At 43.0% G+C, this 25,387-nt stretch overlaps 1 protein-coding gene across 6 annotated transcripts in view; it reads left to right on the plus strand.

The window, feature by feature from the left end:
* The first annotated feature begins 789 nt into the window (after positions 1-789).
* The window catches only part of LOC114874987 (protein tramtrack, beta isoform), a 36,897-nt gene continuing 12,299 nt past the window's right edge, over positions 790-25,387 (plus strand). Inside the window, exons 1-5 of one of the 6 annotated variants that reach the window (XM_029184807.2) lie at positions 2,577-2,983; positions 13,905-14,294; positions 14,494-15,259; positions 15,615-15,674; positions 20,406-25,033. In XM_029184807.2, the coding sequence (XP_029040640.1) occupies positions 14,076-14,294; positions 14,494-15,259; positions 15,615-15,674; positions 20,406-20,968 (1,608 nt within the window). In that variant the 5' untranslated portion in view covers positions 2,577-2,983; positions 13,905-14,075 and the 3' untranslated portion in view covers positions 20,969-25,033. Of the gene's footprint in view, positions 1,379-2,576; positions 2,984-3,402; positions 3,574-3,608; positions 4,141-4,195; positions 4,472-13,904; positions 14,295-14,493; positions 15,260-15,614; positions 15,675-20,405; positions 25,034-25,387 lie in introns of those variants that run through there. The other 5 variants (XM_029184804.2, XM_029184802.2, XM_029184806.2 and 2 more) reach the window with 5 other exon arrangements.

The following is a 25,387-nucleotide window of genomic DNA, read 5'->3' on the forward strand; positions in this document are numbered from 1 at the left end:
TTTTCTTTTTCTTTTTCTTTTTAAATTCGAATTTCGTCGAATCTTGCGTACAAACGTAACATGGACGTTGTAAATTAGGGAAAACCGTGATTTCTGATAAGATAAGGTTATATCGGGTAAGAACAGATTGCAAGAAAAAACATTTTATATTGTCTCCTCTGTTTCAAGAGATAACCGAAATCGATTGTTAGATCTTTCAATACGTTTGCCGGGAAGAGAGAAGCAGGAATACATAGTAGGGAGGTCATGAGATTAGAATGGACGGCGCAGCCCCAAGCGATACAGCCCTGGCCGTGGGCGCGCTGGCAGTAGGAGAGGCAACCGAGTTTCTCCAAACCGCGCAACTCGACGTAGTAGAACTAGCACGTTAGTTTTGCTAGAGCGAAACCAAGGACACTAGAAGCAGCAAAAGCAGAAACAGAAGCAGCAGCAGCAGCAGAACGGCAGCGGTGCGGTGGTGACAGTGGCGGTAGCGGTGGAGGCAGCTAGCAGAGGAATCAAATCATCGTGGCGGCGGCGTCGGCGACGTCGGCGGTGGCGGTGGTGATAGCTCCCCTTCACCCCCGACCCACGTTGTCTACGTGTATGTCCCTACCTCTTTACCCCGGTACCGTCCCCGCCGTGCCTACCGCCCCCACCCCAGTTCCGCCACCGACAGATGATCCCTCCGTTCCCGCGTGCTCCGTTCTCCCCTGCTCGACTCTCAGACTCTCCGGAGCTTCCCCTTCCAACGACTTTTTTTGTCCGTATACGCCTCGTCCATCGCGACAAGGCAGCTTCCAAGCCTTTTTATCAGTCGACCGAAAAGATCCGTGGGGATCCTTCCGCGGCAGCGCCCCGCGCATTACTTCTAACCAACCCTCGTGTTGGATACGCGTTTATACCTTGTGTGCACACACGTTTTCTTGTTTTCTTTCAAGTACTACATACGTACCAAACGATTTTCCTCATTCATGTTTTTAGTTGCTCGCATATACGTATAGGGTACGTCGTTACCTTTAAGGGCGTTCAAATAAAAGCGCGGGAAACAATCGGTGATTTGATTTTTCGTTTTCTATTAAAACAAAATCGTATCGATAGAGATAGTGTGCGACGCGTAATAAGAGCAACGATAATGAAGTCGTTTCGACATTATTGCGATGGTGTAGAATACGCGTGTCGGGGTAAACGTGTCAAGGTGCCGTCAGCGTAGCGCAACGATTCCGGTGACGACACGCAACCAACACACGTTGATTCAACGAGGAAATCAGACGAAGGTGCGTTTATTTCCATGGCAACGTGACGACGCACGGATTCTTACCACGGATACGCAACAAGGCTCGAGAAACGAAGCGGAAGCTGAAGCAGCGACAAACTACTACCAGGATACGCAAATGTGGTTGGTACTTGTACATTTGCAGCTCAGAAGTTGAGAAACGGCCTCGTGGCGGAGAGCGGCCGTCTCGCTCTATCTTACGCCGCTGGTTGGCGAGTCTGTACAGAAAAAAGTGCGCAGACGCAAATCGTGGTTGCGTGTATAACTCGTAACATACCTCCTCTACAAACAGTCTTGGCACATTCGCGTGAATTTCTTTTCAATTCTTTTACCTTCAACCCCCTTGAATTTCATTTTCTTCGATCATCCCGAAAACAATTCGTGATCATTTCTTATTTTTATCGTTCATCCAGTTGAAGGGGTACCGTCGTGTCCACCTCTTCACCCCTTTCAACGCGCGGTACGAACGTCGATTGTTTTTAAAAAATATTTAAAAACATTCAATCAGCGATCGGAAAAATGCAAAGTAAAAAAAGCCATAATGAAGGATAAACGTGATATCGCGGCACGAGTTAATAACGTAATCCGTACGACTCTATTTTAAAAACTTTTAACGGAGACTCGGTGCCCCTTTAACCCGCATTTTCCTTTATCGAAATAATACGAGAAGCGATAAGCGACTGTCGCAACTACTGGAACCGCACATAACGTCGTCAATGGGTAACAAGTTAGCGGAGTAGTTGCACGAGCTCGTGGCGACTTTGCCAGAACGAGTGCGCAGTAACGCGACGTAAGAAGTAGCTAGAAGGTAGGAGAGGGAGAGGGTGTGTTCGCGAAAGAAGCCCGTGGAACGAGGGCGTACAGGCAGGGGAAGGTGGCAAGTTTAAGGAAAGGTAAAAAGAGGGAGAAGTTGGTCACAAGCGTGAGAACAAAGGGGCGAAAATAAGTGCCCTTTTTGGAGGGTGATCGAGGGTGAGGAGCAAGAAAGAGGAAGACGAATCGAGGGAATGCGTTTGTTAGGTTTCGAAGGAGATAAGAAGAGAAGATGACGGTTGGAAAGAAAGAGATAGTTGTCAGGCGATTCGTTCCTTGCGGGTTAAGGAAAGAGTGGGAGAATCGGTGGGAGAGAGAAAGATAGAACGCGCGGGTAGGAAACAGACGAAGAAGTTGGAGTGTAAAAGAGGGGAAACGAGAAGGACGAAACGCGCAGGATGGCGCGAGGGAGTAGAGGGTGTTGCGGAGCGGCGGGCAGGGAGGAGTGCGTGACGAGAAGGGTGAGAAGGTGGGGGTATAAGGAGAGGGTGAAGGGTGTAGTGGGGAGTATCGGTTTGGTGGCGGTGGCAGGATTGCGGGAGGTTGTGCGCGACTCGGCTTCGGTGGTTCGGTTGAACGAGGGCGCGCAAACGGGCGGGTGTCGCGAGCGTTACAAAGCGGTGAAGGGTACCACGGACGGAAAGCACGGTTGTGGCGCTAGGCGGGCGTAGGCGAGGTTCCGTGACGGCCGTTCGGTGGCGCAGCAGGAATTCTCAGCACGGCAGGCAGCGGGTTGGTCAGCTACGTGGTGTTCGTGCGCCTCTCTCTCTATCGGTGTGTATATGCGCGATTTGCCCCGAGTCCGCGCCTCGACTTGATGACATGGCGTCCTAGCGCTACACGGACGAAGTCGCACGTCCTCGGTGGAGAGGCTCTCACCCCGTCGTCGAATCAGCCGCATCCCAGGATGCCAAGGTAAGTCGACGTGGTGCATAGTGTAAAATTTCTAACCTATCGTGTAATAGATAGAAACGAGCTGTTACGGGAGTCGGGTGTCATCGGGAAAAACCGGGCGGTGTCGATAAGCTGAAAAATCTACCGTGCGCTTTGAGCTCGTTTCGTCAAACCAGGTAGGGTCGTTGCCATCGAGCCTACCCTCCGAATCGATATTACCAGTGCGGAGGAGAGGACGCGTTTCTTTCTCCCTCACACATTCTCACCGCTTTCTCCCTCTTTACCCCTACACGTATCTTTTACCTCATGCTATCTCACTCTACTCGCCCCCTTGTTCTCCGAGTTTCACAATTCGTTCGTGTCGTGTGCTCAATCGTCATCGTTGCTGCCGTCATCGTCATCGTCGTAGTTACTGGTGTGTAGTGTATTATTCGAATATCAAGTGTCTTTGCTAGTGCTTCGTTTCGTATGTTTATATGCGCTCACGATCGTGGTACGTCGTGTAACGCGTACGCGATGGTGTGATATTGTGTATGTGTGCGTGGTACGTAGCAAGGGTTAACCTCGTAAGCGGGAGAGAGAGAGTGAACGTTGGCGGGGTAAAAAGAGAGGTTAGTTTCACAGTTTCTTGGAAAAACATCGAGAAAAAAAGTGAAGCGCGTGTAAGGAGGATACTACGTGGCTTATCGACGCATCGACGACAGCGTGCCTCTCGACGTGGATTTTCGCTCAGCGAGAGAGGGTTGCGTAAATCTTCTCTCCCTCCTCTCTCCCTCGGCTCTTGGAATCATTCCGTCTTCCTCGTGTACTTCGTCCCTCTCTCTTCCCCTTCTCTGTCTCACGCTTTTTCTCTCTCTCTGTCGAACGTGTGTCGCGGTCGGATATGGCGCTGCCCATAGGCGCCGATACGCCCCGGGGTGTCGAGGCTGACTCGACTCGAGTCGAGTCGTTCGTTCGTTCGTCCATCCGCCGACCATCCTCCCCCTTGTTGTGTTCATTGAGCCGCTTGTTCCCCAGTGTGCCTGTGCAGTTCCTTCCCTCGTGAGGGAGCGTCATTCTTGCCTCTCGATCGTGTGTTCACTTCCTCCTCGTCATTTTCCCCCGGCTGTCTCATATTTTCCTATTCGGCTAATGTAACCTTCGACTCGCATTACAATCGTCACCACGTACCATAACAGGTGAGTTGTGTACACATACCTTACTCGTCTTTGCAAACGCGCGAGATCGGATCAGTACCACAGCCTCGAGTACGAGCACGTGTCAGAACGTGCCTTTCGGTCGGCAGTGTCACCGCGCGCGCGTTAACTAATCTCTTAGTTCCTACATTGTAGTGGAAAATTATGTAACGTGTGTTGGATTGAGGTGACCTTTCGGGAAAAAATAATTAAAGAAAAAAAAAAAGGGAAAACAATCGATGCTTGTTTGTGCCAAATGTTTGTAGCGGAGGAAAGAGGGTATCGTTACGAGGCAGCTATGTGAATAGTGTGGAATATCAGCAGTGTGCTACAGGTGCGTTGTGTTCGATTCGTTTTAATTTATTAAGATGTGATTTTTATAGTTATCTTAAAAATTATTATTTTCTCAAATGAACGGATAGGAATATTTTTATTCTCTTTTCTAAATTTCGTGAATTCTTATTAAATATCTCTTCTTTGAAACCCCTCAGACTTGTACGTATTTTCAAAAAACTCTGAATATTCTGTACTTCGTGCAAGAATTCAAAGTGCAGATTTACCGTTAGCCGACGAGTGTAGTTATCTTAAACAGGGATTCGTTGTTATCTTGGAGATATAGGCATACTTGGACAAAGATTGGACTTGGTTTGCAACATTTTGCGCCATATAGTTATTAGACATTTTTCCTTGTAACATCAATCAAAGATGCAAATCAGTTCGTTTACATAAATTTGTAGTTTTCTACGTAGTTCATCTTATCCACTGAATTTTTGTTCCTTTGTTACACCACAGTTGCTCTGACGATTTTTAGATATATATTATGGAAAATACAACGGAAAAACGTGTTCTTCTATCGACCTCCTGCCAAGTGAAATAACCTAACAACCACGTGGTTCAGACACGTGGTGTTTCTGCTGGTCTAAAGTACTCCATTTTGAATAATGCTTCGGCTTGTTATTGAATTCATTAAAGCTACAGGTTTTAATTCACAAAATTTAATTCAAAATAGCTATCAGAATTCATTCTTTAATAACATCTTATGTAAACAATCTACATCTCCGTCATTAATGAATTTATATTGCTTTTCCATCGATACGAAGGGTTATGTGACTCCATCAAACATTTCGCAATTAAAAATTATTTAAAGAGAACAAATTTATAAATTGTTTAAGGACATTGCATTGAAAAATAGATTATGAATCACGGATGCGTTTGAAAAATAGTGATATAACCTGTATACAAGCGACAAGTGCTGGCTTGTGCACTGATGCTCAACATATTCGTACCCACGTGTGTTTCGTTGAGAACTTACATGGGACTTCCTGCGGGTTCCTGATTAAACTAGCGTGACGATTTTATCGTGGTACCCGCGAGGGGTTGAAGCGTCGATTATAGTGGTGATGATGGTGGTCGTGTGTATAAAATAGGGAGGGTTCGACTAAATAGCTCGGAGCAACAGGGAACCCTCGCGATGGTAATATTTGACTAATTTATTAGTGTGACAAGTATCATTTGTTGATTCATCCTGACGAATAACTGAATGGTGTAATTTCGTCTTCACTCGTTCAAATTTCCCGCGCTTCTGCGCGTCAGTCGATAATACAGATTTCTACCGTTGGGATTCGGTGTTCACGCTGATAGAGGATCAGGTCAGTAAAGATTAGAATAAGAATACTTCTTACGATAGGGAAACAAATCTTTCTTAAAATCTTATCGATAATATCAGTAACAACTTATTATTTGTTTTATATATAGATTTTTATTCGAGGAAAAATTTCTTTGTGTACAAGGTTAGGATATCATAACAAGTTGTTCCATTATTCCTGATTGGTTAAAACGTAGAAGGAAATAGAAGTTTAGTGAAATATCGAGTGTGATCTTAAGTTATACGCGATATATTATCGATCGTTGATAGTCGTGATAGGATAGAACTATTTTATAGAGTTGCTATGAATTACATACTTCTATTTTACGGGTAAAAAGCGTATATAACTATCCGAAGTGCGTGCGCCTGCGCATTCGTGTAACGGTGATGACTGTGCAACGTGCTGCCTCTCCCTGTACTCCCCATCCGTTGTTCCTTTTATTACGTGTGTGGATTACGACTGTGTGGTCGTCAGGATATATCCATTACAAGAATGTCGGACTCCGACAGCAGTTTGCACTTTTGCCAAGTCGTAGAAGTTTTGATTTTCATACAGATATGGTGTCAGACGATTTCCGTAAATTTTTCAGTCTCTGAATTATCTCGAAAGACGTGTCCGGGCAACAAGTAGTCACGGAGTTGGTAGTAGGGGTACACAGATAGAAAAAAGAAGAACAGACAGGATTTCATTCTGTTCAGTAATTTAATCGTTATGAATAACTTCCGATGACGTCATTTCGGGTGCATGATTTTACTCGGTAATGACGAATACTTTACCCTCTGTGTATTCCATTATCTATCGGTACACGTCATACTGTTTGTCAGGGGTGCTGATTACTCGACAATGCCTTGTAATAACAACAGCTTCTCGTTGGAGGAGAGGGGTACCGTTTCGAAGGATATATTTTCTGACGGTGTTCTTTTGTCCGAATATCTTTTATCCTTTGAATGATTCACCGGGGATGGTGTGCGTCAACGACAAGCCGGTCGCTCGAAACTAGACGCCGTGAAATAAGAATTGGGTATACTTGCACCTGTTTTCATAACACACCATACCAGCTATATCGTGAAATGGGTGTTCAGCTTCGCGCCCTAGTTACACCTGTGTCTAGTATCGTGGAGGCACGTAATACGTTTGCACGACACTGTACGTCAACCGAGGTTGCCACGTTTCTCGTGGTGACTGCTTGCTTGAAAAACGGAGGTCGCATTAAATAACGAGTTACTTGCAAATTATTAGTCAATCCTGTAAGATCGAGTATATCGATCGAGTTGAACGATTCTTATTTCCCACGATGAATCAAGTTTTCCATCGGTACCCACGGATCCCCGGAATCGAATAACATTATCAACTAGCTTTGTCGTAATAATAATAATAATAAAAAAAAAGAGAAACTTATCGTGAATTGTAAATTAATCTTGAATGGAGAATGATTGTAGTTGTTGAACGTTTATTAAAATATCGCTAATTGCTACATGGGTTTCTGTTTAAACCTGAAAGAAGGTCGTTTCCAAACACCTGTGAATCCTTCGAAACGAAGTTAACTTTTCATGAGAACTGCCAACAGAATTTAGTGAAAGCAGACAGGGGTGATCGCAGCGTAGCAATGCGCGCATCGAGGGGCGATCGTGTTTAACGGAGGGTCGGCAACGGTGCATAGATTTAATCGCTCTATGGGAACGGAACGTTGCGTAGGAAATCGCTGAAAAGCCAGGCAGCACGGTGCAGGGTCGACCACTTTTATACACAAAAAAGAAATACATTGTTTCGATTACCATAAAGTGTTTATTAATTCAATGAAAATGCTATGAAAATACATTAATTCGTTCGCAGCAAGGTTCAGTTTGGTCGGTTTTTTCCCTATTTATCGGTCGTAAATTTTGATTTTTCCCGTCGTAAACTGTCCCGTTGTTGTTTCTGCGTCGTTTCGCAAGAATCGCGAACGAGCATTCGATCGGGCACGATGTTTAGAGAAAGAAGTCTTTAAGAATCAAGAATGTTCGACTGTGAAAAAATGTAGGGTGGACGCCAATGCGCGCGGCGAGGTCGGCCGTCGTTGCCGGCGGAAGGGTGGTGGTCGTGAGGGCGAGGAGCGTCAGAGAGGGGTAGGTACGAGGTTGAGGAGGTGTAGGAGGGCGCGTTGCCGGGTAGGAGGGGTAGGGTGCAAGCTAACAGAAAGAAAGATGGCCGACCTGTCTGTGAGTGCACGCGTGAGTGCGTGAGAGTGGCTCACAAGTCAGACCCCGGCTGTGTGTGTACGTTTCGATCGTGACTGTGGTGGTCACATGTCTGAGAGGGGCAAAAGAGCAAGCTCTTCAGAGCCGAGATTCAACGTCTCGGAATCCTGGTGACGGAGCAACGATATTCTTTTTAGGGTTGACGACGTTTTTCCACTCGACCAGACGACTCGTTGAAAAACTTTTTTATCGTTTTCGTTCTATTACGAAATACAAAGGAATAATTATAAATTTCATAGGCAGTGTATACGTTTCCGAATTAGGCCGATGCTTTCGAAATGTTTCAGACTCTAATTATGTTAATAAGGCCGCATTATTCATCGTAGCGTTATAGCGTATACACACGTATTCACACTTATTTTTGTTGCAGTAATCATTTATTATTTCCCTATGAATCTGGTGTCTGTTTCGAATATGCAAAAGTAGGCGTGACTTTCCATTCGGCTCGGCAAACAAGCCCGAAAAACTGGCGTAATCTTCGTTTTCTGCGTCGTTTCGTTTTGAACGAACGAACGAATCAGAAATTGTTGCGAGTATTTCTCCACGAAGGCTCTAAAATGTGGGACACGTTCCTCGGTAGCCAATCCCTCTTCCCCTTTGCCGCAAAATTCTCCGTTAACTTCGTACCTGGTGCTTCCACTACAGCCTAACGGAATGAACCGTACCTGTGCCCGATGCCGACAAACTATCGCGTGTGTACGCGTGTCTCTCGTGCAACGCAACACACACACAGACACACGCGCGCGCACTCGGGAATGTGTGAACTGCGAGAGTGCGTTCATCGTTCCAAGCACATCCTGGCACTCCCCCAGTGGGAGGAGGTGCGACAAGGGACAGATATCCGAGCGAACACTTGCCTCGCTCGATTTGAAACACTCCCGAATTATATCACACCACCGGCCGAGGAAAATCCGTTCGTCTCCGCGGTAAGATTAACCCCAAATCGCTCTGTCGAGCACGGCCACCGGGTCCGCTTCGACCCGGCGTTTATTTCATGGCTAACGATATTGATTATTGCAAACCTAACCTGTTCGCTCGCTTCATTCTTTTTTTTCTCGCAGTCCTCCATTATCGATGCCTGGGGGGATGTGTAAAGAGACGGTTTCTCTGACCTTTCGAATAAGGAAATTTCGACGAATTTCAGTTTGAAATTGAAGTATCTCTTTAAAACGAATTCCAAGGAGAAACGATATTATTAAAAATGTCCCGTGTCGGGTTAATAGGTACATACCTCGCTTAATTACTTCCGGAAGCAAAGTAGGATGTTTCTAGAGCTGCAACGCTATTAGCCTGTTCTTGTTCGGTAACAAAAACGTAACTAGGACTTTCCATTAACCCTACTAGAAAAATTCTTGTTCAAATTTCTACCTCGATTAATTTTAGGGAAGAGAATCATTTTTGGAACTTCTTAGTTCCTTCAATCCATCCAGGGATTATTTTACCCGACAAATCGGAATATTCGCGCCTTTTCTACATCGACCCGTCTTTAATCCGTTTATCTAGCCATTTTGTTCGCTGGTTGCACACTCGGTTGGCTTCGACCTCGATCCACCATTAAAATTCGGTCGATCGATGAAGCAACCCTTATTCTAGACCGACCGATACCAATACTTCCTCCGTATCTTTCTCTCGGTTCTTTTGCAATACATTTCGCAAACGTAAAAATTCGACAAACTTACGGAGGCACGCGATAAAACCCGGTCGAATCGCGTCGACGGTTGTTTGCGGATACCGCGTTCGCGGTGCGCCATTATCGCGAGCGAGACGGTCGCGATGGAAAGAAGAACGGAAAAATATCTCTCGGCGTGTCACGACGGTGCACCGTGACGTGCTGCAGAATTCTCCCGCAGAAACGATTTTGTCGACTGACACGTACATCCTTGAACGATGACTCAGCATAATGTTTCTCTATCGATACGTATCTGTTGGCTGGCCACGGCGAGAATAATCCTAGGATAAAAACTTGCCGTTTTTTAAACGCTATTAATGGATCACGTGGTGTGCACCTAAACACCTCTGGTTTAACCGTGCACACCACGCCGCGTATCTCTCTACACCCGTGTATCCTCTATACGCGGAAGCGTCGAAACAGTAAAAGGTGGTAGGGTGAGGAGGAGGAGGAGGAGGGGGGGGGAGGACCGGGAAAGAGAAAGAGAGCTGAGGGGAGGAGGGAGCGAGACAGGGAGGACGAACGAGGATTTCAGACTCTCGAAACGCAGCGGTATTTGCCGCGCTTTGTCGTTCGTTTTGTACCTCGGCGTGACTCTGCCGCTGGTGCTGATTACGCAATGCGTGGCCATGAGAGGAGCGAGTCGCGTACACGACATACACATACGCAAGTTTATCCTCGCTTTAAGGACGTGTGCGTCCCAACGAGAATGTAGCGCACGCGTGTGCGTGCCACGCATACGAATACCCTCGGCACACACGTGTGTGAGCGCAACAGGCGTGCCTGGCTGTGCGTGTACGGTTCTATTATAGCTGTGCTGTTTTGCGAACTATGGGTCGCTAGATCGCGCGCGCGCTTAGATCGCTTAACCTATAACGCGTCTCGGTGTCGTCGTCGTCGATGATGATGGCCCACATATCTGCTTCTGTTTACAAGACAAATTGGGAGCCGGGCACACGCGTACCCAGACTGTTAGCGTTCGAATCTTCCACCCCCACCATCTACTTTCGATCGAAACGCACATTATTTTTCTCTATTCATCGCGGAAACCTCGTTGCTTTCGGGGTCAGAAGTGTGGCCGAGTGACGTTCGTTCTCTACGACGCACGGCGCGTGTTGCGTACGCGTTTGTCAGGGGCGTGAGCGCGCGGTGCAGTTTTTGTGTGCATCGTTAGTTGGCTGGTAGATACGATGAATATACATAGGCGCGTTAGCCTAGGAACAATGGGGTCGCCGGTTGTGACCACGATGTCGAATGGACGAGAAGTGAGCGGTGACGATGCCGATGGATAACGTTGGCTGACCGTGATGGTTAAGGGAATATAACGGGACGAAGTAACCCATCGTCGAGCGGTACACGACGGAGGATTAACCGAGAATGTAGCGTGCGTGGATGTCTCGGTTTTATCGTTAACCAGCATTTCGTTGATTCGTAATCGTTACAGGAATCCTCTTATCGGATGGCTTGAAACGTTTCATCGAGCATAGAGGCGCGTCCCTCTATCTAGCCGCGTAACTCGATTCGATTCGATATATAGAAGTCGTAAATATCGTTTAATCGAGCTTTATCGCAAGCTAGCGCCACGCTCGTACGCGTGATCGAACGAATTCTACGCTCGTTAGATCCGCGCGATTCGCTTTCCTGCTTCCTATTTCACGAATTTCACGATTACCCGTTATCAGAGCGAAACCGTTCTTCGTTAATCGGTATTAGAGTAGATCGGCCGGCTTACGCTCTCGGTACCTTTAACGAGAGGAATGATACGAGAGCATAGCAAGTAATTAACGGGTTAATTATACGCGGCCATTGTCGATCGACTGCGAATAGCATATTTCCGAAGCCGTTTAGACGGATGACGTTTCGCGTTTGGCGTGACACTAGAAAACGACTTTTAGTTTTACGCCTGATACAGGCTTACGACAGTCCGGGACTGACTTTTTTTCGTGTCTGCTCGAAAACTGGTCGAACACGATCCGCGGTATCCACGCGACTAAATAAATATGTATAACCAAGAGGTGACTCGATGGTGCCTGTTATACGTGCACCTTTCGAGGAACGCAATTGTGTACACTGTCACGGTCTTCATTTGCGTCTGTTACCTCGGTTCGCTTCGTTTCCTCGGATAACTTTCCACCACGCTTCATCGGATACGTTCGACAAACTTTTTCTCACCTGTTCCAGAGATACCTGATTCTATTCGTTTAAAATCATTCGATCGCAAACGCGGATCTTGAAAATCTACTTGGATGCAAAAATGATCAAATGTTGTTTGTACGCTGGTGAAATTTTAAAATTTCATTCAGGTCTCGGAAATTCGGAAATTTATAAAGGAACAAGAAATGACGCGAATTTACACGACGCTAGAATATCCCCTCCAACATTGTTCGCGGCAAATATAACACTATCAGCGGAGAGGCGATGAATCCAGCTGATTCAACAGAATCACTTTACGCAATCGTTGTCAGATAATATTCGTAGAATAAACAATAATTCATAGAGACTTTAATGAACTCGCGCGACACTGCGCGCGTCAATTTTATCCGTCGAATCGTTCAGGGCATTCGGAACGGTCGTCATCGAGGGGTCAAAATATGTTTTTGGAGTAGAATAAAATACGATTTCGTAATCGTTGTTGATTACTCGAAACGTTTTTCCTTGTTTCTTTTATTTATTTACTTATTTAATATCGAAGAGAACGGGGGCAGCGCGTCAAGTTCGATCGATATATCGTCATCGCGATGATTCGCCTCCACTTTTCTTACGGCCGATTTAATCAAGCGGTTTGCACGATTTCATTACGTAATCCATTTATCGAGGTTGAAGACGGCGGCGGTGGTCTGCGTCGATGTCGAAAGAAGGAAGCTCGCGTGGAAAACGCTCTCCCGCCACGACATTTCAGAAATTCCCTTCGATCGACCGCTCGATTCCAGTCCGATCCTATCGTTTATGTAGCACGCCGTGTATCGCACCATGATGACGTGCCATTCACCGTGAAAACCATTCACTCAGGGTATTAACAAGGTCGTGCAAGGTCGTGCACAGACCAGCCATCCCGCGTTCATATATCGGATATACATAACCGTGTAGAATATACGTACAGCGCATTACGTATTCACGGTGGTACTATTTACACGCGTGTCGTATCGAGATTTGCGCGCGAAACCAACGGGAAGCTGGGTGTATCGATCCGAATGCGTAGAAAATGCTATTGATTTCATGGCCCGACCCGACGACCTCTTCCCTCCGCGTTATGTGGAGTCGCGAGGACCGAGCAGGCGGATCAGACGGATGAGACAGGATCCTCTCTCTTTTCTTTCCTCGCCTTTTCCACCCACCTCTTCCATTTCCTCTTGGTTATCCTCCTTCGAATTTTTCCATTTTTCAATCGCCCGTCCAAGGATTCCACTCCGAGTCGCTTATTTTTCTCTTCTCCTGCGGGAGCGAAACGCAACGGGGACGTTGTTGCAAATAATTCAACGACGGTGCTCGTATTACGGACGCAGCCAGCGTCGCCGCATGACAACCGCTTTGTTTTGCAATATCACGGTATACTTGTACAGTCGTTGAATGAGTAATCGGTGCACAACTCATTCTCGTCTTCCTCCGAACAGAGGTTTTGTAAATTTTTCAATTCTCCTGGCATGCCTCAGATTTTATTTTTCATCGCGAATTCCGCCCTTCGACCTAGCGAGGAAATGTTGCGTCCCTGTTGTCCGCGAAACAAACGTTGCGTACGTGACCGTGATTCGATCGGTGAAGGGGTGAGGAGAGAATTACATAAAAGGCACGAACCGAGCGGAGTCGCCTATTCGCCCAACCTACGTCCTCCAGGGTCGTACACCCACGTTCATACCTCGTGCGTGTCGTCTCGCTAGCTTATATGGACGATTATGCATGCAGGCGTTATCGTATATACGTTATACATAACGTGTATACATACGCGGTACACGAGTTTAGAGGACTCTTCATCGTTTCAGGATGAATATCGTTACCGAGAAATTTTCCTACCGATGCACACTGTTTTCGATTCTCGAATCAGCAGTTAATGACGCGATTCGTTGGTTTTTACCCATGAATCATCGGCGCGGCAGCAATTTAGATCCTTTAGCTATAAGCGTAATTTGAGCGGGAACTTTTCGAATTATGAAACGGAACTGAAACATCGTCGGGATGATTTTCATTAACGAATCGTGTGATTGTATTGTTGTTACACAGATCACGAGAAGGAAGGATATGATAAACTGTGGCCGATGAAGAAGAGAGCAGCACGAACACGAGTACGAGCAGGAGCACGAGTAAGAGCAAGCGGCTTCGTCGAGGAAGACGAGAAGAAACGACGACGAGGCGGCGGCAGGAATACCGATAAAAAGATCAACACTAGATCTGATGTTAGCGGACATTAACGGTAACTTGGCGGATCTGAGAAGCGAAGCGATGGCGTCGCAGAGGTTTTGTCTGCGCTGGAACAATCATCAAAGTAATCTACTCTCTGTTTTCGACCAACTGCTCCATGACGAGTCGTTCGTCGACGTTACGCTGGCTGTCGAGGGTCAGCTACTCAGGGCACATAAAATGGTGCTGTCGGCGTGTAGCCCTTACTTTCAGGTAAGAATCGAACAGCCAACCCACTTTCCTCGACAACAAAGAGAGAGAGAGAAAGAGAGAGCTAGTTGATTATAACTTGCCCATATGCTCTTTCTTCTAGGACGTTATCAATTATTCATAACCGATAGATTAATTCATACGATGCGCGTATCAATAATTCATCTCTTCCCTTTTCGGGGGATTTGTTTCTTTTTTCCAGGCCCTTTTCGTCGGCCACCCCGACAAGCACCCGATAGTCATTTTGAAAGATGTCCCATACGTGGACATGCGAAGCCTTTTGGATTTCATGTATCGCGGCGAGGTGAGCGTGGACCAGGACAGGTTAACGGCCTTCTTGAGAGTCGCCGAGTCTCTCAGGATAAAGGGTTTGACGGAGGTAAACGAGGACAAGTGTGACTTGCCTAGTATTACCTCGTCGTTGCTTGGCAATCAAAACACAGTACCTCCACCGCCACCGAATCTACATAGAATAAACCAAATCGGCCCTCACCACCACGTATCGCAGAAGAGGATGCACCATATGTCGAGCCATCCTCTCCTCGGTTCGGCCTTATCCGCGCCAAAGAGGAAAAGGGGTAGACCGAGGAAGTTGAGCGGTTCCTCCGACACACCGATCGGCGAGATATCCGGACAGGAGTTGCAGTCTTGCTCGGGAGCCGATCTGGTACAAGGCTCGCCGGAGATGATGGAAATGAAGATGAGTATCGACTTTCAGAGCGAAGGTAGCGGAAATGGAGGCGGCGGCGGCGGTGGTAGAAGTGGGAACGGTACCGGTTCCGCGAGTAGTAACAACGTGAGCAATAATAACGTGGGGAATTCGGCTTCGACGGGAAATAACGCGGCAGCGTCATCCTTGTCGTCGTCGAGAAAGGACGAGCCAACGGAGAACGGTACCGATACACCTGAGTCGATGACACCCCGCGTCAAGAGAGAACCGGAACCGACGCCTAGCACCTCTGCCCAAGGTAAACTAATTATTCTATACGAAATAAAGGTGAAGGGTTCGAGACTCGTAGGGTAAAAGAAATGATTTCTTTGAATCATTTGACAGGCATCTTAGATTTGCTCGAGTAATTTATACGCGTCGTTTATAGCCGTCGAGTACATCATATTACCGAGTTATTAACGTCTTATTGATGACTGGTGCTATTTCACGTTTAATTGAATACTGTCATGTGTCGATGATGACGCAGAAATTAATTTTACGTTGCTCCTGAACTCTTTTCTTTTTCTTTTTCAATAAAATATCTAACAGACGAATTTTTCAATGATTCCCTCAGGAATTGTCGACTGATCTAATTCATTTGATTTGCTTATCAGGCTCTGACGAGACGTTCGCGCGGCCGCACAGTAGGCAAGGGAGCGAAGGTTTCAAGCAAGGTAAGAGATGCCATTGTCAGCTTACACGATTAACAGTTTGCTCCACTTTTAATCATCGTATCGTACGCGTAATCGAAATAACACGATGTAGGCTGGATCTTTAATGTCTTCGATACGTGTTCGCTTAAGCAGATTTAACAGACGATAATTCCATTCGGAACGATTTAAACGGGTCAATTTAAAATCGATTAGTTATTTCCCTATAATATATGGAATTATGTTTGGACACGATGCTGTTCAATAACATTTATTTTCAAATTAATGGAAAGTATATAATATTAGGGGTACGCAAAAATGTTCATTGTTTGCGTTCAGATAGCGATACGTTTATTTTTAGATTAGAAATCAGTAAAAATTATTAAATGACGATGAATAATTTTTCAGCTAGATTATCATGCTATTTATAAAAAAGAGTAGATGGAAAATTTATCCTTAATTTATCTTTGTGAAATTAATTAAATCGAAAGGGAGAAACGTGGGTGCGTTTGAAAAACAATAACCTTATCGCAGCTTTAATCGTTCATTGATTCACTTGCTATAATTGAATAATATAAAAAGAACGATTCGTCGAGGTCGATCGACGGTAGTTAGTATGAAAGATTCGAGCCTTTCTAAAACACATATCCCCAACAATTCTATCAATAATTTATCTGTTATTTGTATCATCAGGGTATCACTGTGAAATTACCATTAGATTTGAGGAAAATTACCAAAACTGCTTAACGATGTGCTAATGAATTTAATTTTTCAGAATTTCTCGTCCGTTAATTTTACCTTGTTCGTCGTTGCGCGACTGCGAGCAATTTACGTGTTAAAAAAAAATTGCAATATCGCAACAATGTTTCCGGGAAGGCTATCTTTTTTCCTTGTAAACCGTAGACTCAAGTACACTTGTAAAAATTTATGTTCCGACTCGAGTCGATGAATTTGTTGACGAACACGATTCGTTAAGATGTTAACTCGAGGAGCTAGCATCCTTACGTGAAATTAAGGTCAACAAATCATGCCGAGTATTCGAAGAAACGAAAAGAAATGAAAAAAAAAAAAAAAAAATGCGATTTGGAGCAGCAGGTGAGAAATAGGGGCTCCCGGAACGTGTCGCGCGAATTTCTAAAGTCGACCCGTTGTTTAGAAAGAAAAATAAAGAACCGTTTCCTTTTTTTCCATGCAACCTGAAACGAATCTTTCGGCACAGTTAAAAGCCATGGCGAACTAACGAAACACGATGCGCACTGTGTTTTGTTACGGGTTAAAAAAAAAATATCAAAAATGAGGAACCCTCTACTTGAGTCACGCGTGTTGACCTGTGACAAAGTCGAAAATAAAATAGAAAAAAATAAAAGAAAAAAATATATATATATATATCGAGTACAGAAAATAATAATGCATAACGAAAAGAAATCAGAGTGTACGAAAGAGAAAAGGAAGCCGTCGTCTCGTTGAGGCCCATTTACAGGGTGTGTTGTATTATTACTCTTCTGAACCGACGAGACGTTCGAGCGGAACCAATATATAAAAAGAAAATGTGCCAAAAAAAAATAAAACAAAAAAAACACAAAGTTTACTACTACTACTACTACTACTACTACTACTACTACTACTATTACTACTACTACTACTACTACTACTATTACTACTACTACTACTACTACTATTTTACTACTACTACTACTACTACTACTACTACTACTACTACTACTACTACTACTACTACTACTACTACTACTACTACTACTTCCCTTTTCGAATGCTGTAGCCTCCAAAAAATATTCTAACCTACCACCCACCGATTCTCGTTCAAAGGACAAATATGTATTTTATATATACATACCCATGTAATTTATGCTCGGCCAATGTGCAGCGCCTCGTTCCTTTTTCTTACTTTCTCATTCTCCGTTCGTCTTATATATATACATATATTTTTATGTATATACGTATATTTCTATTTGCTATCACTATTTTACTTACCCTTTCAAACCCGATTCTACTGTATACATATATAAATATATATATATTTACACATCATCCCCGCACGAATGAGAAACGCTTCGCTGCCATTGGCCACTTGGTAAAAGGAGGGGGTGGAGCCAGCTTTTAGCGGTGCTTACTTTTTTTTTTCTGATTTTTATTTCAAAACGCTGGTTAACTGGTTTTTTTTTTCCACGTTCGTTCGTTGCGAGGAAGTTGCGAACGCAGTTTATATACGTTCCCCGAGTGATGACAGACCGCGGTGAAATAAAAAAAAAAAAAAAAAAACAATAATAAAAATATAAAGAAAACGAAAGAAAGAAAGATGCGTGCGTGTAGTAACGGACAACGAACGTCGGCAGGTTTTTATCGCTTCCGCCTTCTCTTGCGTTCTTCTCGTTGCCTAGTTCAGTTCACCGCGAGTGGAAAGAAAACGCGAAGATTTTTCCATCGAAGAACCTACCGAAGGAGAGAAAAAGAAACGAACACGAGAAACGAAGGAAATACTGGAGAAAAAGAGAGAGACACAAGTTTGAGCGAGAGATTGAGAAAAAGAGATGATAGAAAAGAAAAAAAAAAAATGTATACGATACTGACGTTACGTTCTTTGTGCGAATGGAAGGAGAGAAAAAAAGAACAGAAAAAAAAGAATATAAATGAAAAATGAAATAACTGTACTAACGTACACGCACGCACGCACGCACGCACGCACGGACGCGTCTACAAACAGAGAGTGCTTCGAAGATGTCGAACATAACGATGATCGTTCGGTAGTGACCGTGAAACCGTGTTGCTTTTGTTCTCTTTGCGCAGGTGAGTTGAGATTAATCTGAGTCACCATTCGATCTCTGAGAGATTACCTTTGCGCGGGGGAAGCGAGGGAACTAGGGGAGGCCAGCCGCTCAAAAATCATAATGAAACCGTTCCGAAAATGCCAGAATCTAAAACATATAATAAATAAGAGAAAGTTCGAAATAAATAAAAAGATAAATAATCTGATGTGTAACAGAAGCGAAAAGCGGATTATAACTAGTCAAAAAAAAAAAAGTATATATATATGTGTGTAATCGCATCGAAGCTGAAATCATACGTTTGCTTCTTCTCGAGCGTCCCTCGATCTCGATGGATCGTCTTCCCGTTAAAAGATGGATCACGATTTGACTTTTTTGACGGGACGCACGGACGATTATCTTTAAACATGGGAGGGTTTGTTTGTTTGTTTCATTTTTTTCATTTTTTTTTTTTAATTTTCGTGTGTGTGTGTACATGATCATTAACATTCATGTGTATTCTTGTTCGGCTGAGGGTGAATGCGGGTGAACGAAATTGATACCTTGACCGCCATTTTGGTCTCCACTGATCCGACGTCTCAAGTGGAAAATAAAAATAAATTATTCTTTTTTTTTTTTAAATAAATATTCATTTTCGATATGGCGGTCAAAGTGTTAAATATCGTATGATTGTTGGAGAGTAAAAGAGGTGAATGAAAAGAGAGAGAGAAAAATAGAGAGTGTGCTGTAGAGTGAATGGTGCATATCCATTTGAAAGAAAGAAAGAAAGAAAAAAAGAAAGAAAGAAAGGGTTCGTTGAGTCGGTGAAATGCTGTTGTTGGCATGGCGAAGCAACAGGACCGTAACGGTCCTCATCGGTGCCGTACGGGATCGAGGCAAAGCCGCGATCAACAGCTCGCCAGAGTAGCGAAAGCGTGCGTGAGAGGGAAAGAATCTGAAGAGGGAATGATGACGTGCGCACAGGGTGGGGAAAAAAACGGAAAAGCGGGTGCGGCATTAAAACACTTTACATGGGACAGAGAGTTTGACGGACAGCCGGTTCGAATACGGTGACTCTTTTTTGCTGGCTCTACCCTTCCTCTTGCTTCCCCCCACAAATATTAGATATACGTTATTATCAGTACATTATTTTATATACACATTTATTATTATTACTATATATAATTGAATATATTTGACATACTTAAGAGTCTACATTATTATAAGTATACAGTCGGGCCCTCGTATTCGCGGCTATCACCTTCCAAAGGCCATTATTCAATTACGAAAATATTGTTAATAAAATTACAATAAATTGTACTGAACAGTACGATGTACATTTATAGTGTACTCTTTATATTTATTTCTTTTGGGCCTTCACCCAAAAGGGCGCCACACAAGTCCGCGATTATGGGGGTCCAACTGTATTATAATAAGAAATACAGGGTGGGTTGTTTAAAATAGACTGTCTGAATAATTCAATTGTTTACGATGATGGAAAATAGGTAAGACCAATGGTACTTGGTTTTTAGGGGGTGGTTTTTGTAGGTGGTGGTGCAGCGGAGATACGAAGGTAACTTGAATGTTTTAATACATTTTTTATGCAGAATGTTTTATACATAGTTGTCCTTCGCCTCTTCAACACCTTCACTGACAAAAATTTATTAACATTAAATTATGTTCCCTCTGAAATCAAGTAAGATTGATTAGATATGTTCAGTATCGTCAGAAAGGTATTCAGATGATCCTTTTTAAATGCTCCGCCCTGATATTAGGGTGAAACGAAATATAAGAACAGTTTTTCCTTTTTTCTAATAGTGGTAGGAATTTTAATTAATTTTTCTTCGCTATTAGAAAGCATACTCACTTTCTTTCCACCCTAATTAATAAATCTATATGATATATATATATACATACGTACATATAAAATAAAGTAGTAAAAAGAAGGTGGACTTTGAGAACTGTTTAAAGAAGAGAGCTTTGTTCGTTTCAGACTCGGAGGAGACGTCGAGTGGCGGTGGCTCCCAGTCACCGACTCACATTCGCATCAACTTCGAGCGATGCTTTCGCAAGGAGTACAGCGCGTCGTCTCTTCAAGGGAAAACGTCATCGGCCACCACCGCGTCGTCCATGATGGACGATTCCCAGCAATATTCCGACTCCGAGTCGGAACAAAAGTCCGTGTCGAAAGACAATTTGAGCAGTGCCATATTTAATCTGGTCGCCGGTGAGTCGGAGATCAGTCAAAGCGACTTCGAAGGATCGTTTAAGGTGGAAAACGAGAGAACCGAGGGTTCGGTACGGGACTTCTGCGTGAAGGAGGGCGACGTATACCGGTGTACCGTATGCCATCGTACCTACACACACATCAGCAATTTCTGCCGGCACTACGTCACCTCACACAAGCCTAACGTCAAATACTATCCTTGTCCGGTTTGTTTTAAGGAGTTCACGCGGAAAGATAACATGGTCGCCCACGTAAAGATCATACACAGCCTTAAGCCGCACATGAGTCTTAGCAGCAGTGGCAACAGTAGTATGGGTCAACAACGGTAGACCGTTGTCGGCGCCGAGTAATACTCGTTCGTCGTCGTCGTCGTTCACCTCTGTTTCTCGGCCTACGTTCCTTCGCTCTTCCGAAATTCTGTCTGTCGAAGAAGAGAGCCAACGATCGTTACGGTTGTCGATAATTGTTCAAAGAAAACAAAATCGTTGATCGATTTCACGGTGGTAAGGGTGGAGGAACGTTGCGCTATGAAAGAGACGGATACGTCGGTACAGCGTGCGTGTCGTTGGCTTTCCGGTTGAACTCGTGGCTGGAAGAGGTACAACTTTCGAACGAAAGAAGAGAGAACAAGTTTGAAAGAGTCAGGGTGTCGGAAAAATACGAACGGGCCATTAGGATGGGTAAGGGAAATATAGAGACAAATGTACAGTTTAGGCAATGGAGGCTTCCTTTGGTTAAGGAAGAGTTAGATTTTTGTTAGATACCCTTAGAATCAAAAGTAAACAAGGGGAGGTTCTTTCTATTTTTATCCTTAGCTAAGGGAAGACTACGTTGCACCCGAGTGTATAGTACCGAGAATGGAGAGTCCTTATAGGGGAAAGAAGCTCCTCTATTCAAATCTCCTTAAACATTCTAAAAATTTAAAAATTTTTATTTTAGAAAAAGTAATATAATTTTCAATCCTCCTTCCCCTACAACCATCGCTTTCCCCCATGAAATCTTTGCTCGGTACTGTACAAATTTTAAACGTTGATACATAGATAGTTAATATATTCGTTCTTTTATACATTCAACGAACGTTTGATAGAAGAAAGAAGGAAGGTGAATATTAAGCAATAATATAATCCGGAGGGATTTAATCGCGGACCACGTGCCTGCTGCAGCTCAATTACAATTTCTCCGTTGAACACTTGGATAATCGTGAATCGAAACGAGTGCGGTGTCATGTGTGTATGATATTACAAAAAGAAAAAAACGTAGCAGCTAGTGAAAAATCAAATGCAAATCGTATGCAATAAATACCTCTCGTTGTTCACGGTCCAGTCATTCAAACGCAGCTACACTCGTTTTCTCTTGATTCGTTCGGAAAGTTTCTTTTGTCACTTTTACAAGTGCAAACTGGAAAGCTCCCTTCGTCGATTTATCAGCGCGTTGAAAAAAAAAAATAAACGCGACCGGGCATTAGTTACAAACGAAAAAAACAAACGAGCTTTACCGCGTTCCTTCCCTCTAAGGGAGTCGCGGATGTTATACAAAATGAAAGAAATGAAAAGGAGGAAAGTGGGCGAGAAAAATGATGAAAAATGAAAAAAAAAAAAAAATAAGAAGAAGCTATCTATGCGCATACAAAGAGTTTATATATATATATATATTATACGTATATGATCGAACCGGTGTGTAACTCGTTCAGTCGCGTCAACCTAGTTACGCGACAAGACGGGGGAGTGTTGTATCTGAATCGCGGATTTAAAAACAAGTTGCGAGTCCAAATCAACAAAGAAGTATATTTACTATTTGTGCGACTATTATAAATACGTTTAAACGGAGAGAATCAAACGCGTGTGTCGCATGTGAATGCGTACATACATAACGTACCATAAGAAAAAAAAAAAATGAATAGAGGCAAGAACGCGGTACATGCACACACGAGATAGAAAAATAAGGGAACCACGTAGACTGAGTAAATGCAATATATAAAAAAAATGGGTACGATGACCGTTCGCCATGTTGTTGAGCCGTTGTGCTGTTTGTGTCGAGCCTGATTCGAAGTTTAATATAATAAAAAATAGCGTAATAAAAGGGAGCAAAGTTGAAGGTGAAGTCCGCGTAGGTGAATGGGGGTGAAGAATAAGTAAAAAAAAAAAAAAAAGAAAAATGATGAATAAACATGAACAGTCCGAAATTTTCAAACGGAACGGGGGCATGCAATTTTCTTGAAAGACTGCAGAGGAACGGTTTTAACGACACCAAATACAAGATAGTACTGACATTGGATAGACTGAAGGCACTTTAGTAGTAACTTAACGCCATATCGTACTGTACCGTACTCGATTGAACAAGATAATACAGATTCGCCGCGTTTCGTGGCCAGTGTAACTGTACTAACGAACGGGCGATTATTAATTGTTATCACGTGGATGAATCGTAATTTACCCACTGTGGAAATCGTGTATACTTTTATATTCGTACCGTTTCAACTCGACAGAGTGGGTATTAATTATTATTCCATAAAGGTGGATTAACGCCTTTTGGAGTCTGATCATTTTGCAAATTACTGCTAGTATCATATTTGCAATCGTGTAGTTTTATAATAATTTTTTTTCTTTTTATGTATCTTTTTCGTTCGTTTTCTCTTGTATATATATTATATATACAAAAATCTAAAGAACACATAAGACAAGGATGTGCGTATCCAGGGTCGTAGAAATTTATCGTTGTTAAAATATATATCCTTGTCTTAGTTGTTGCCAGTTTTTAAGCGTTTCATATACGTAAATGCTTACGTTGTATTAACGTGATTGATTGGAACCAGTCGTGTGTCGATTTAAAAAAAAAAAAAAAAAAAGAAAAGAAATTGTTCAAAAGGGATACGGCTACAGTGATGGTATCTAGGCTTAGTCGTGAGAGACAGCACTAAAAAAATACGATTCGTAGTTTACTATATTTTGCACTTTACACTTTTTGTCGAATCCTCTCTAGTCGAATCTTCGTTCATAGTAATTCGTTGGTAGGAATTATGAACGACACGCATGAATCGGAGAGGAAGCGAATAAGAATTTAAAAGGAAAAAAATGAAAAAACAAGTAATAATAATAATAAAATAAACGATTTATATACAAATTTTTTCACTAGTTGGGCATAGACATTAGACGACTAGAGGCTATATTAAATAATAATTATTATAAATATTATTACTGCTACCTATTAATTAATTATTAATCGTAACGGAGACCTTCGTTGTTATTTTAATCGCGTGGGTGTGTTTTATCGATGAAACAAAACGGATGATGAAGAAAGGGAGAGGGTGGAGAGACCGTGAAAATAGTAAATTCTACGGTCACGCGTTCGATCGCCCACGATTGACCAGTGTTGTTCGTTCGTTATTCAAGAGATATCTAGCAGCGTTGCAAAGATTAAATAAAACGACAAAAAAAATAAATAAATAAATAAATAACAAGATTTCTAGTTTGTAAGAGAAAATAACGGAGCGACGAGACTAATGAAAATAATTAATTATCGGACGCATCCGTACGCGATCAAAAGATAAGCGTACTTTTTAGAAAGCTAGAGGAGGGATACATTTATTAGTTAGACAGGCAGCAATGATTATTAGAGAAGAGTTAAATAGGTGAAAAAGAAGAAAAGGAAACGAAACACGATAGATGAAAACGAAGCTAAAAGAATACTTTTCTTTCTTTTTTTTTTTTTTTTTAAGTATTTCTGATCGTGATGATGGACCGTGCCGCTGATTCGCAGATCGATGTACGCTCTCAGGTCAATTATTCGTAAAGAAAAGGGAAAAAAAAGAATTTTATAAAATATCATGGACCAAAGAGTATCCGCTGGATTAATAACGGTGGATTATTTTTTCGGTGGGTGAAATGATACTTTCTTCTTTTTCTTCGTTGAAAATTTAGGGAAAAATAGCGGTCGCTGGCCGGTCTCGGTGAAATATAAATGAAATCGTGTTCGCGATGGGTTGACGCAAAAGCCCGTCCAAATTAACGGAAGCAAGACGTGAATATTAAAGAAAAAATAATAGTATAAACTGATAGTTGATATAGAGATATATATATATGTATACACATATTAGAGAGGGGGAGAGAGAGAGAGAGAAAAAGGTAAAAATGGAAAGAAAAAAGTGCAAAGAGGCAGCGGCTAAACAGCTTATATGTATAAATATATCGATTATTAAGCAAAGAGGAAAGAAAATAATAATTAAAGTAATTACACTCACATTTGATAATCACTGAGAGGCTAAGACTAACTCAATTTTTAGATGGCAGACGGGGGGGTGTTGAGATTCGTTGATGGATTCTAATGAATGAATAACGCGTGTCGAAAGGAAAGTAAAAAAAAAAAAAACAAATGGTAACAGAGCATCACGGATCGCCTAAACGATAAAATGAAAACAAAATTGCCATATTTTTCATTTCGAACTTTATCGATCAGACACGGCCTTCCGTGGTTGCTCGGGGTTGAAATCCAATTTGATTCGTCCGTAAGGAATGAAGCGTTAGTTTACCCTAGTCGACTTTTACGTGAGAAATCGCTCGAAACGTTGAGCATATTTGTTGACCATCTGTTTGTTTTTTATTTTTTTTTTTTTGTGTGCATAATATATATTGTTCTGTTGAAGATTTTAATTCCTCCTGAACAGACTTGGGCAAACCCTGTTGCATAGATAACAGAAAAAAGACAGCTGCAGAACGTTTGCACGAATATGAATAATAAAAATGAATATTTTA

The sequence above is a fragment of the Osmia bicornis genome, chromosome 12, assembly GCF_907164935.1.
Source record: "Osmia bicornis bicornis chromosome 12, iOsmBic2.1, whole genome shotgun sequence".
Taxonomy (NCBI): Eukaryota; Metazoa; Arthropoda; class Insecta; order Hymenoptera; family Megachilidae; genus Osmia; species Osmia bicornis.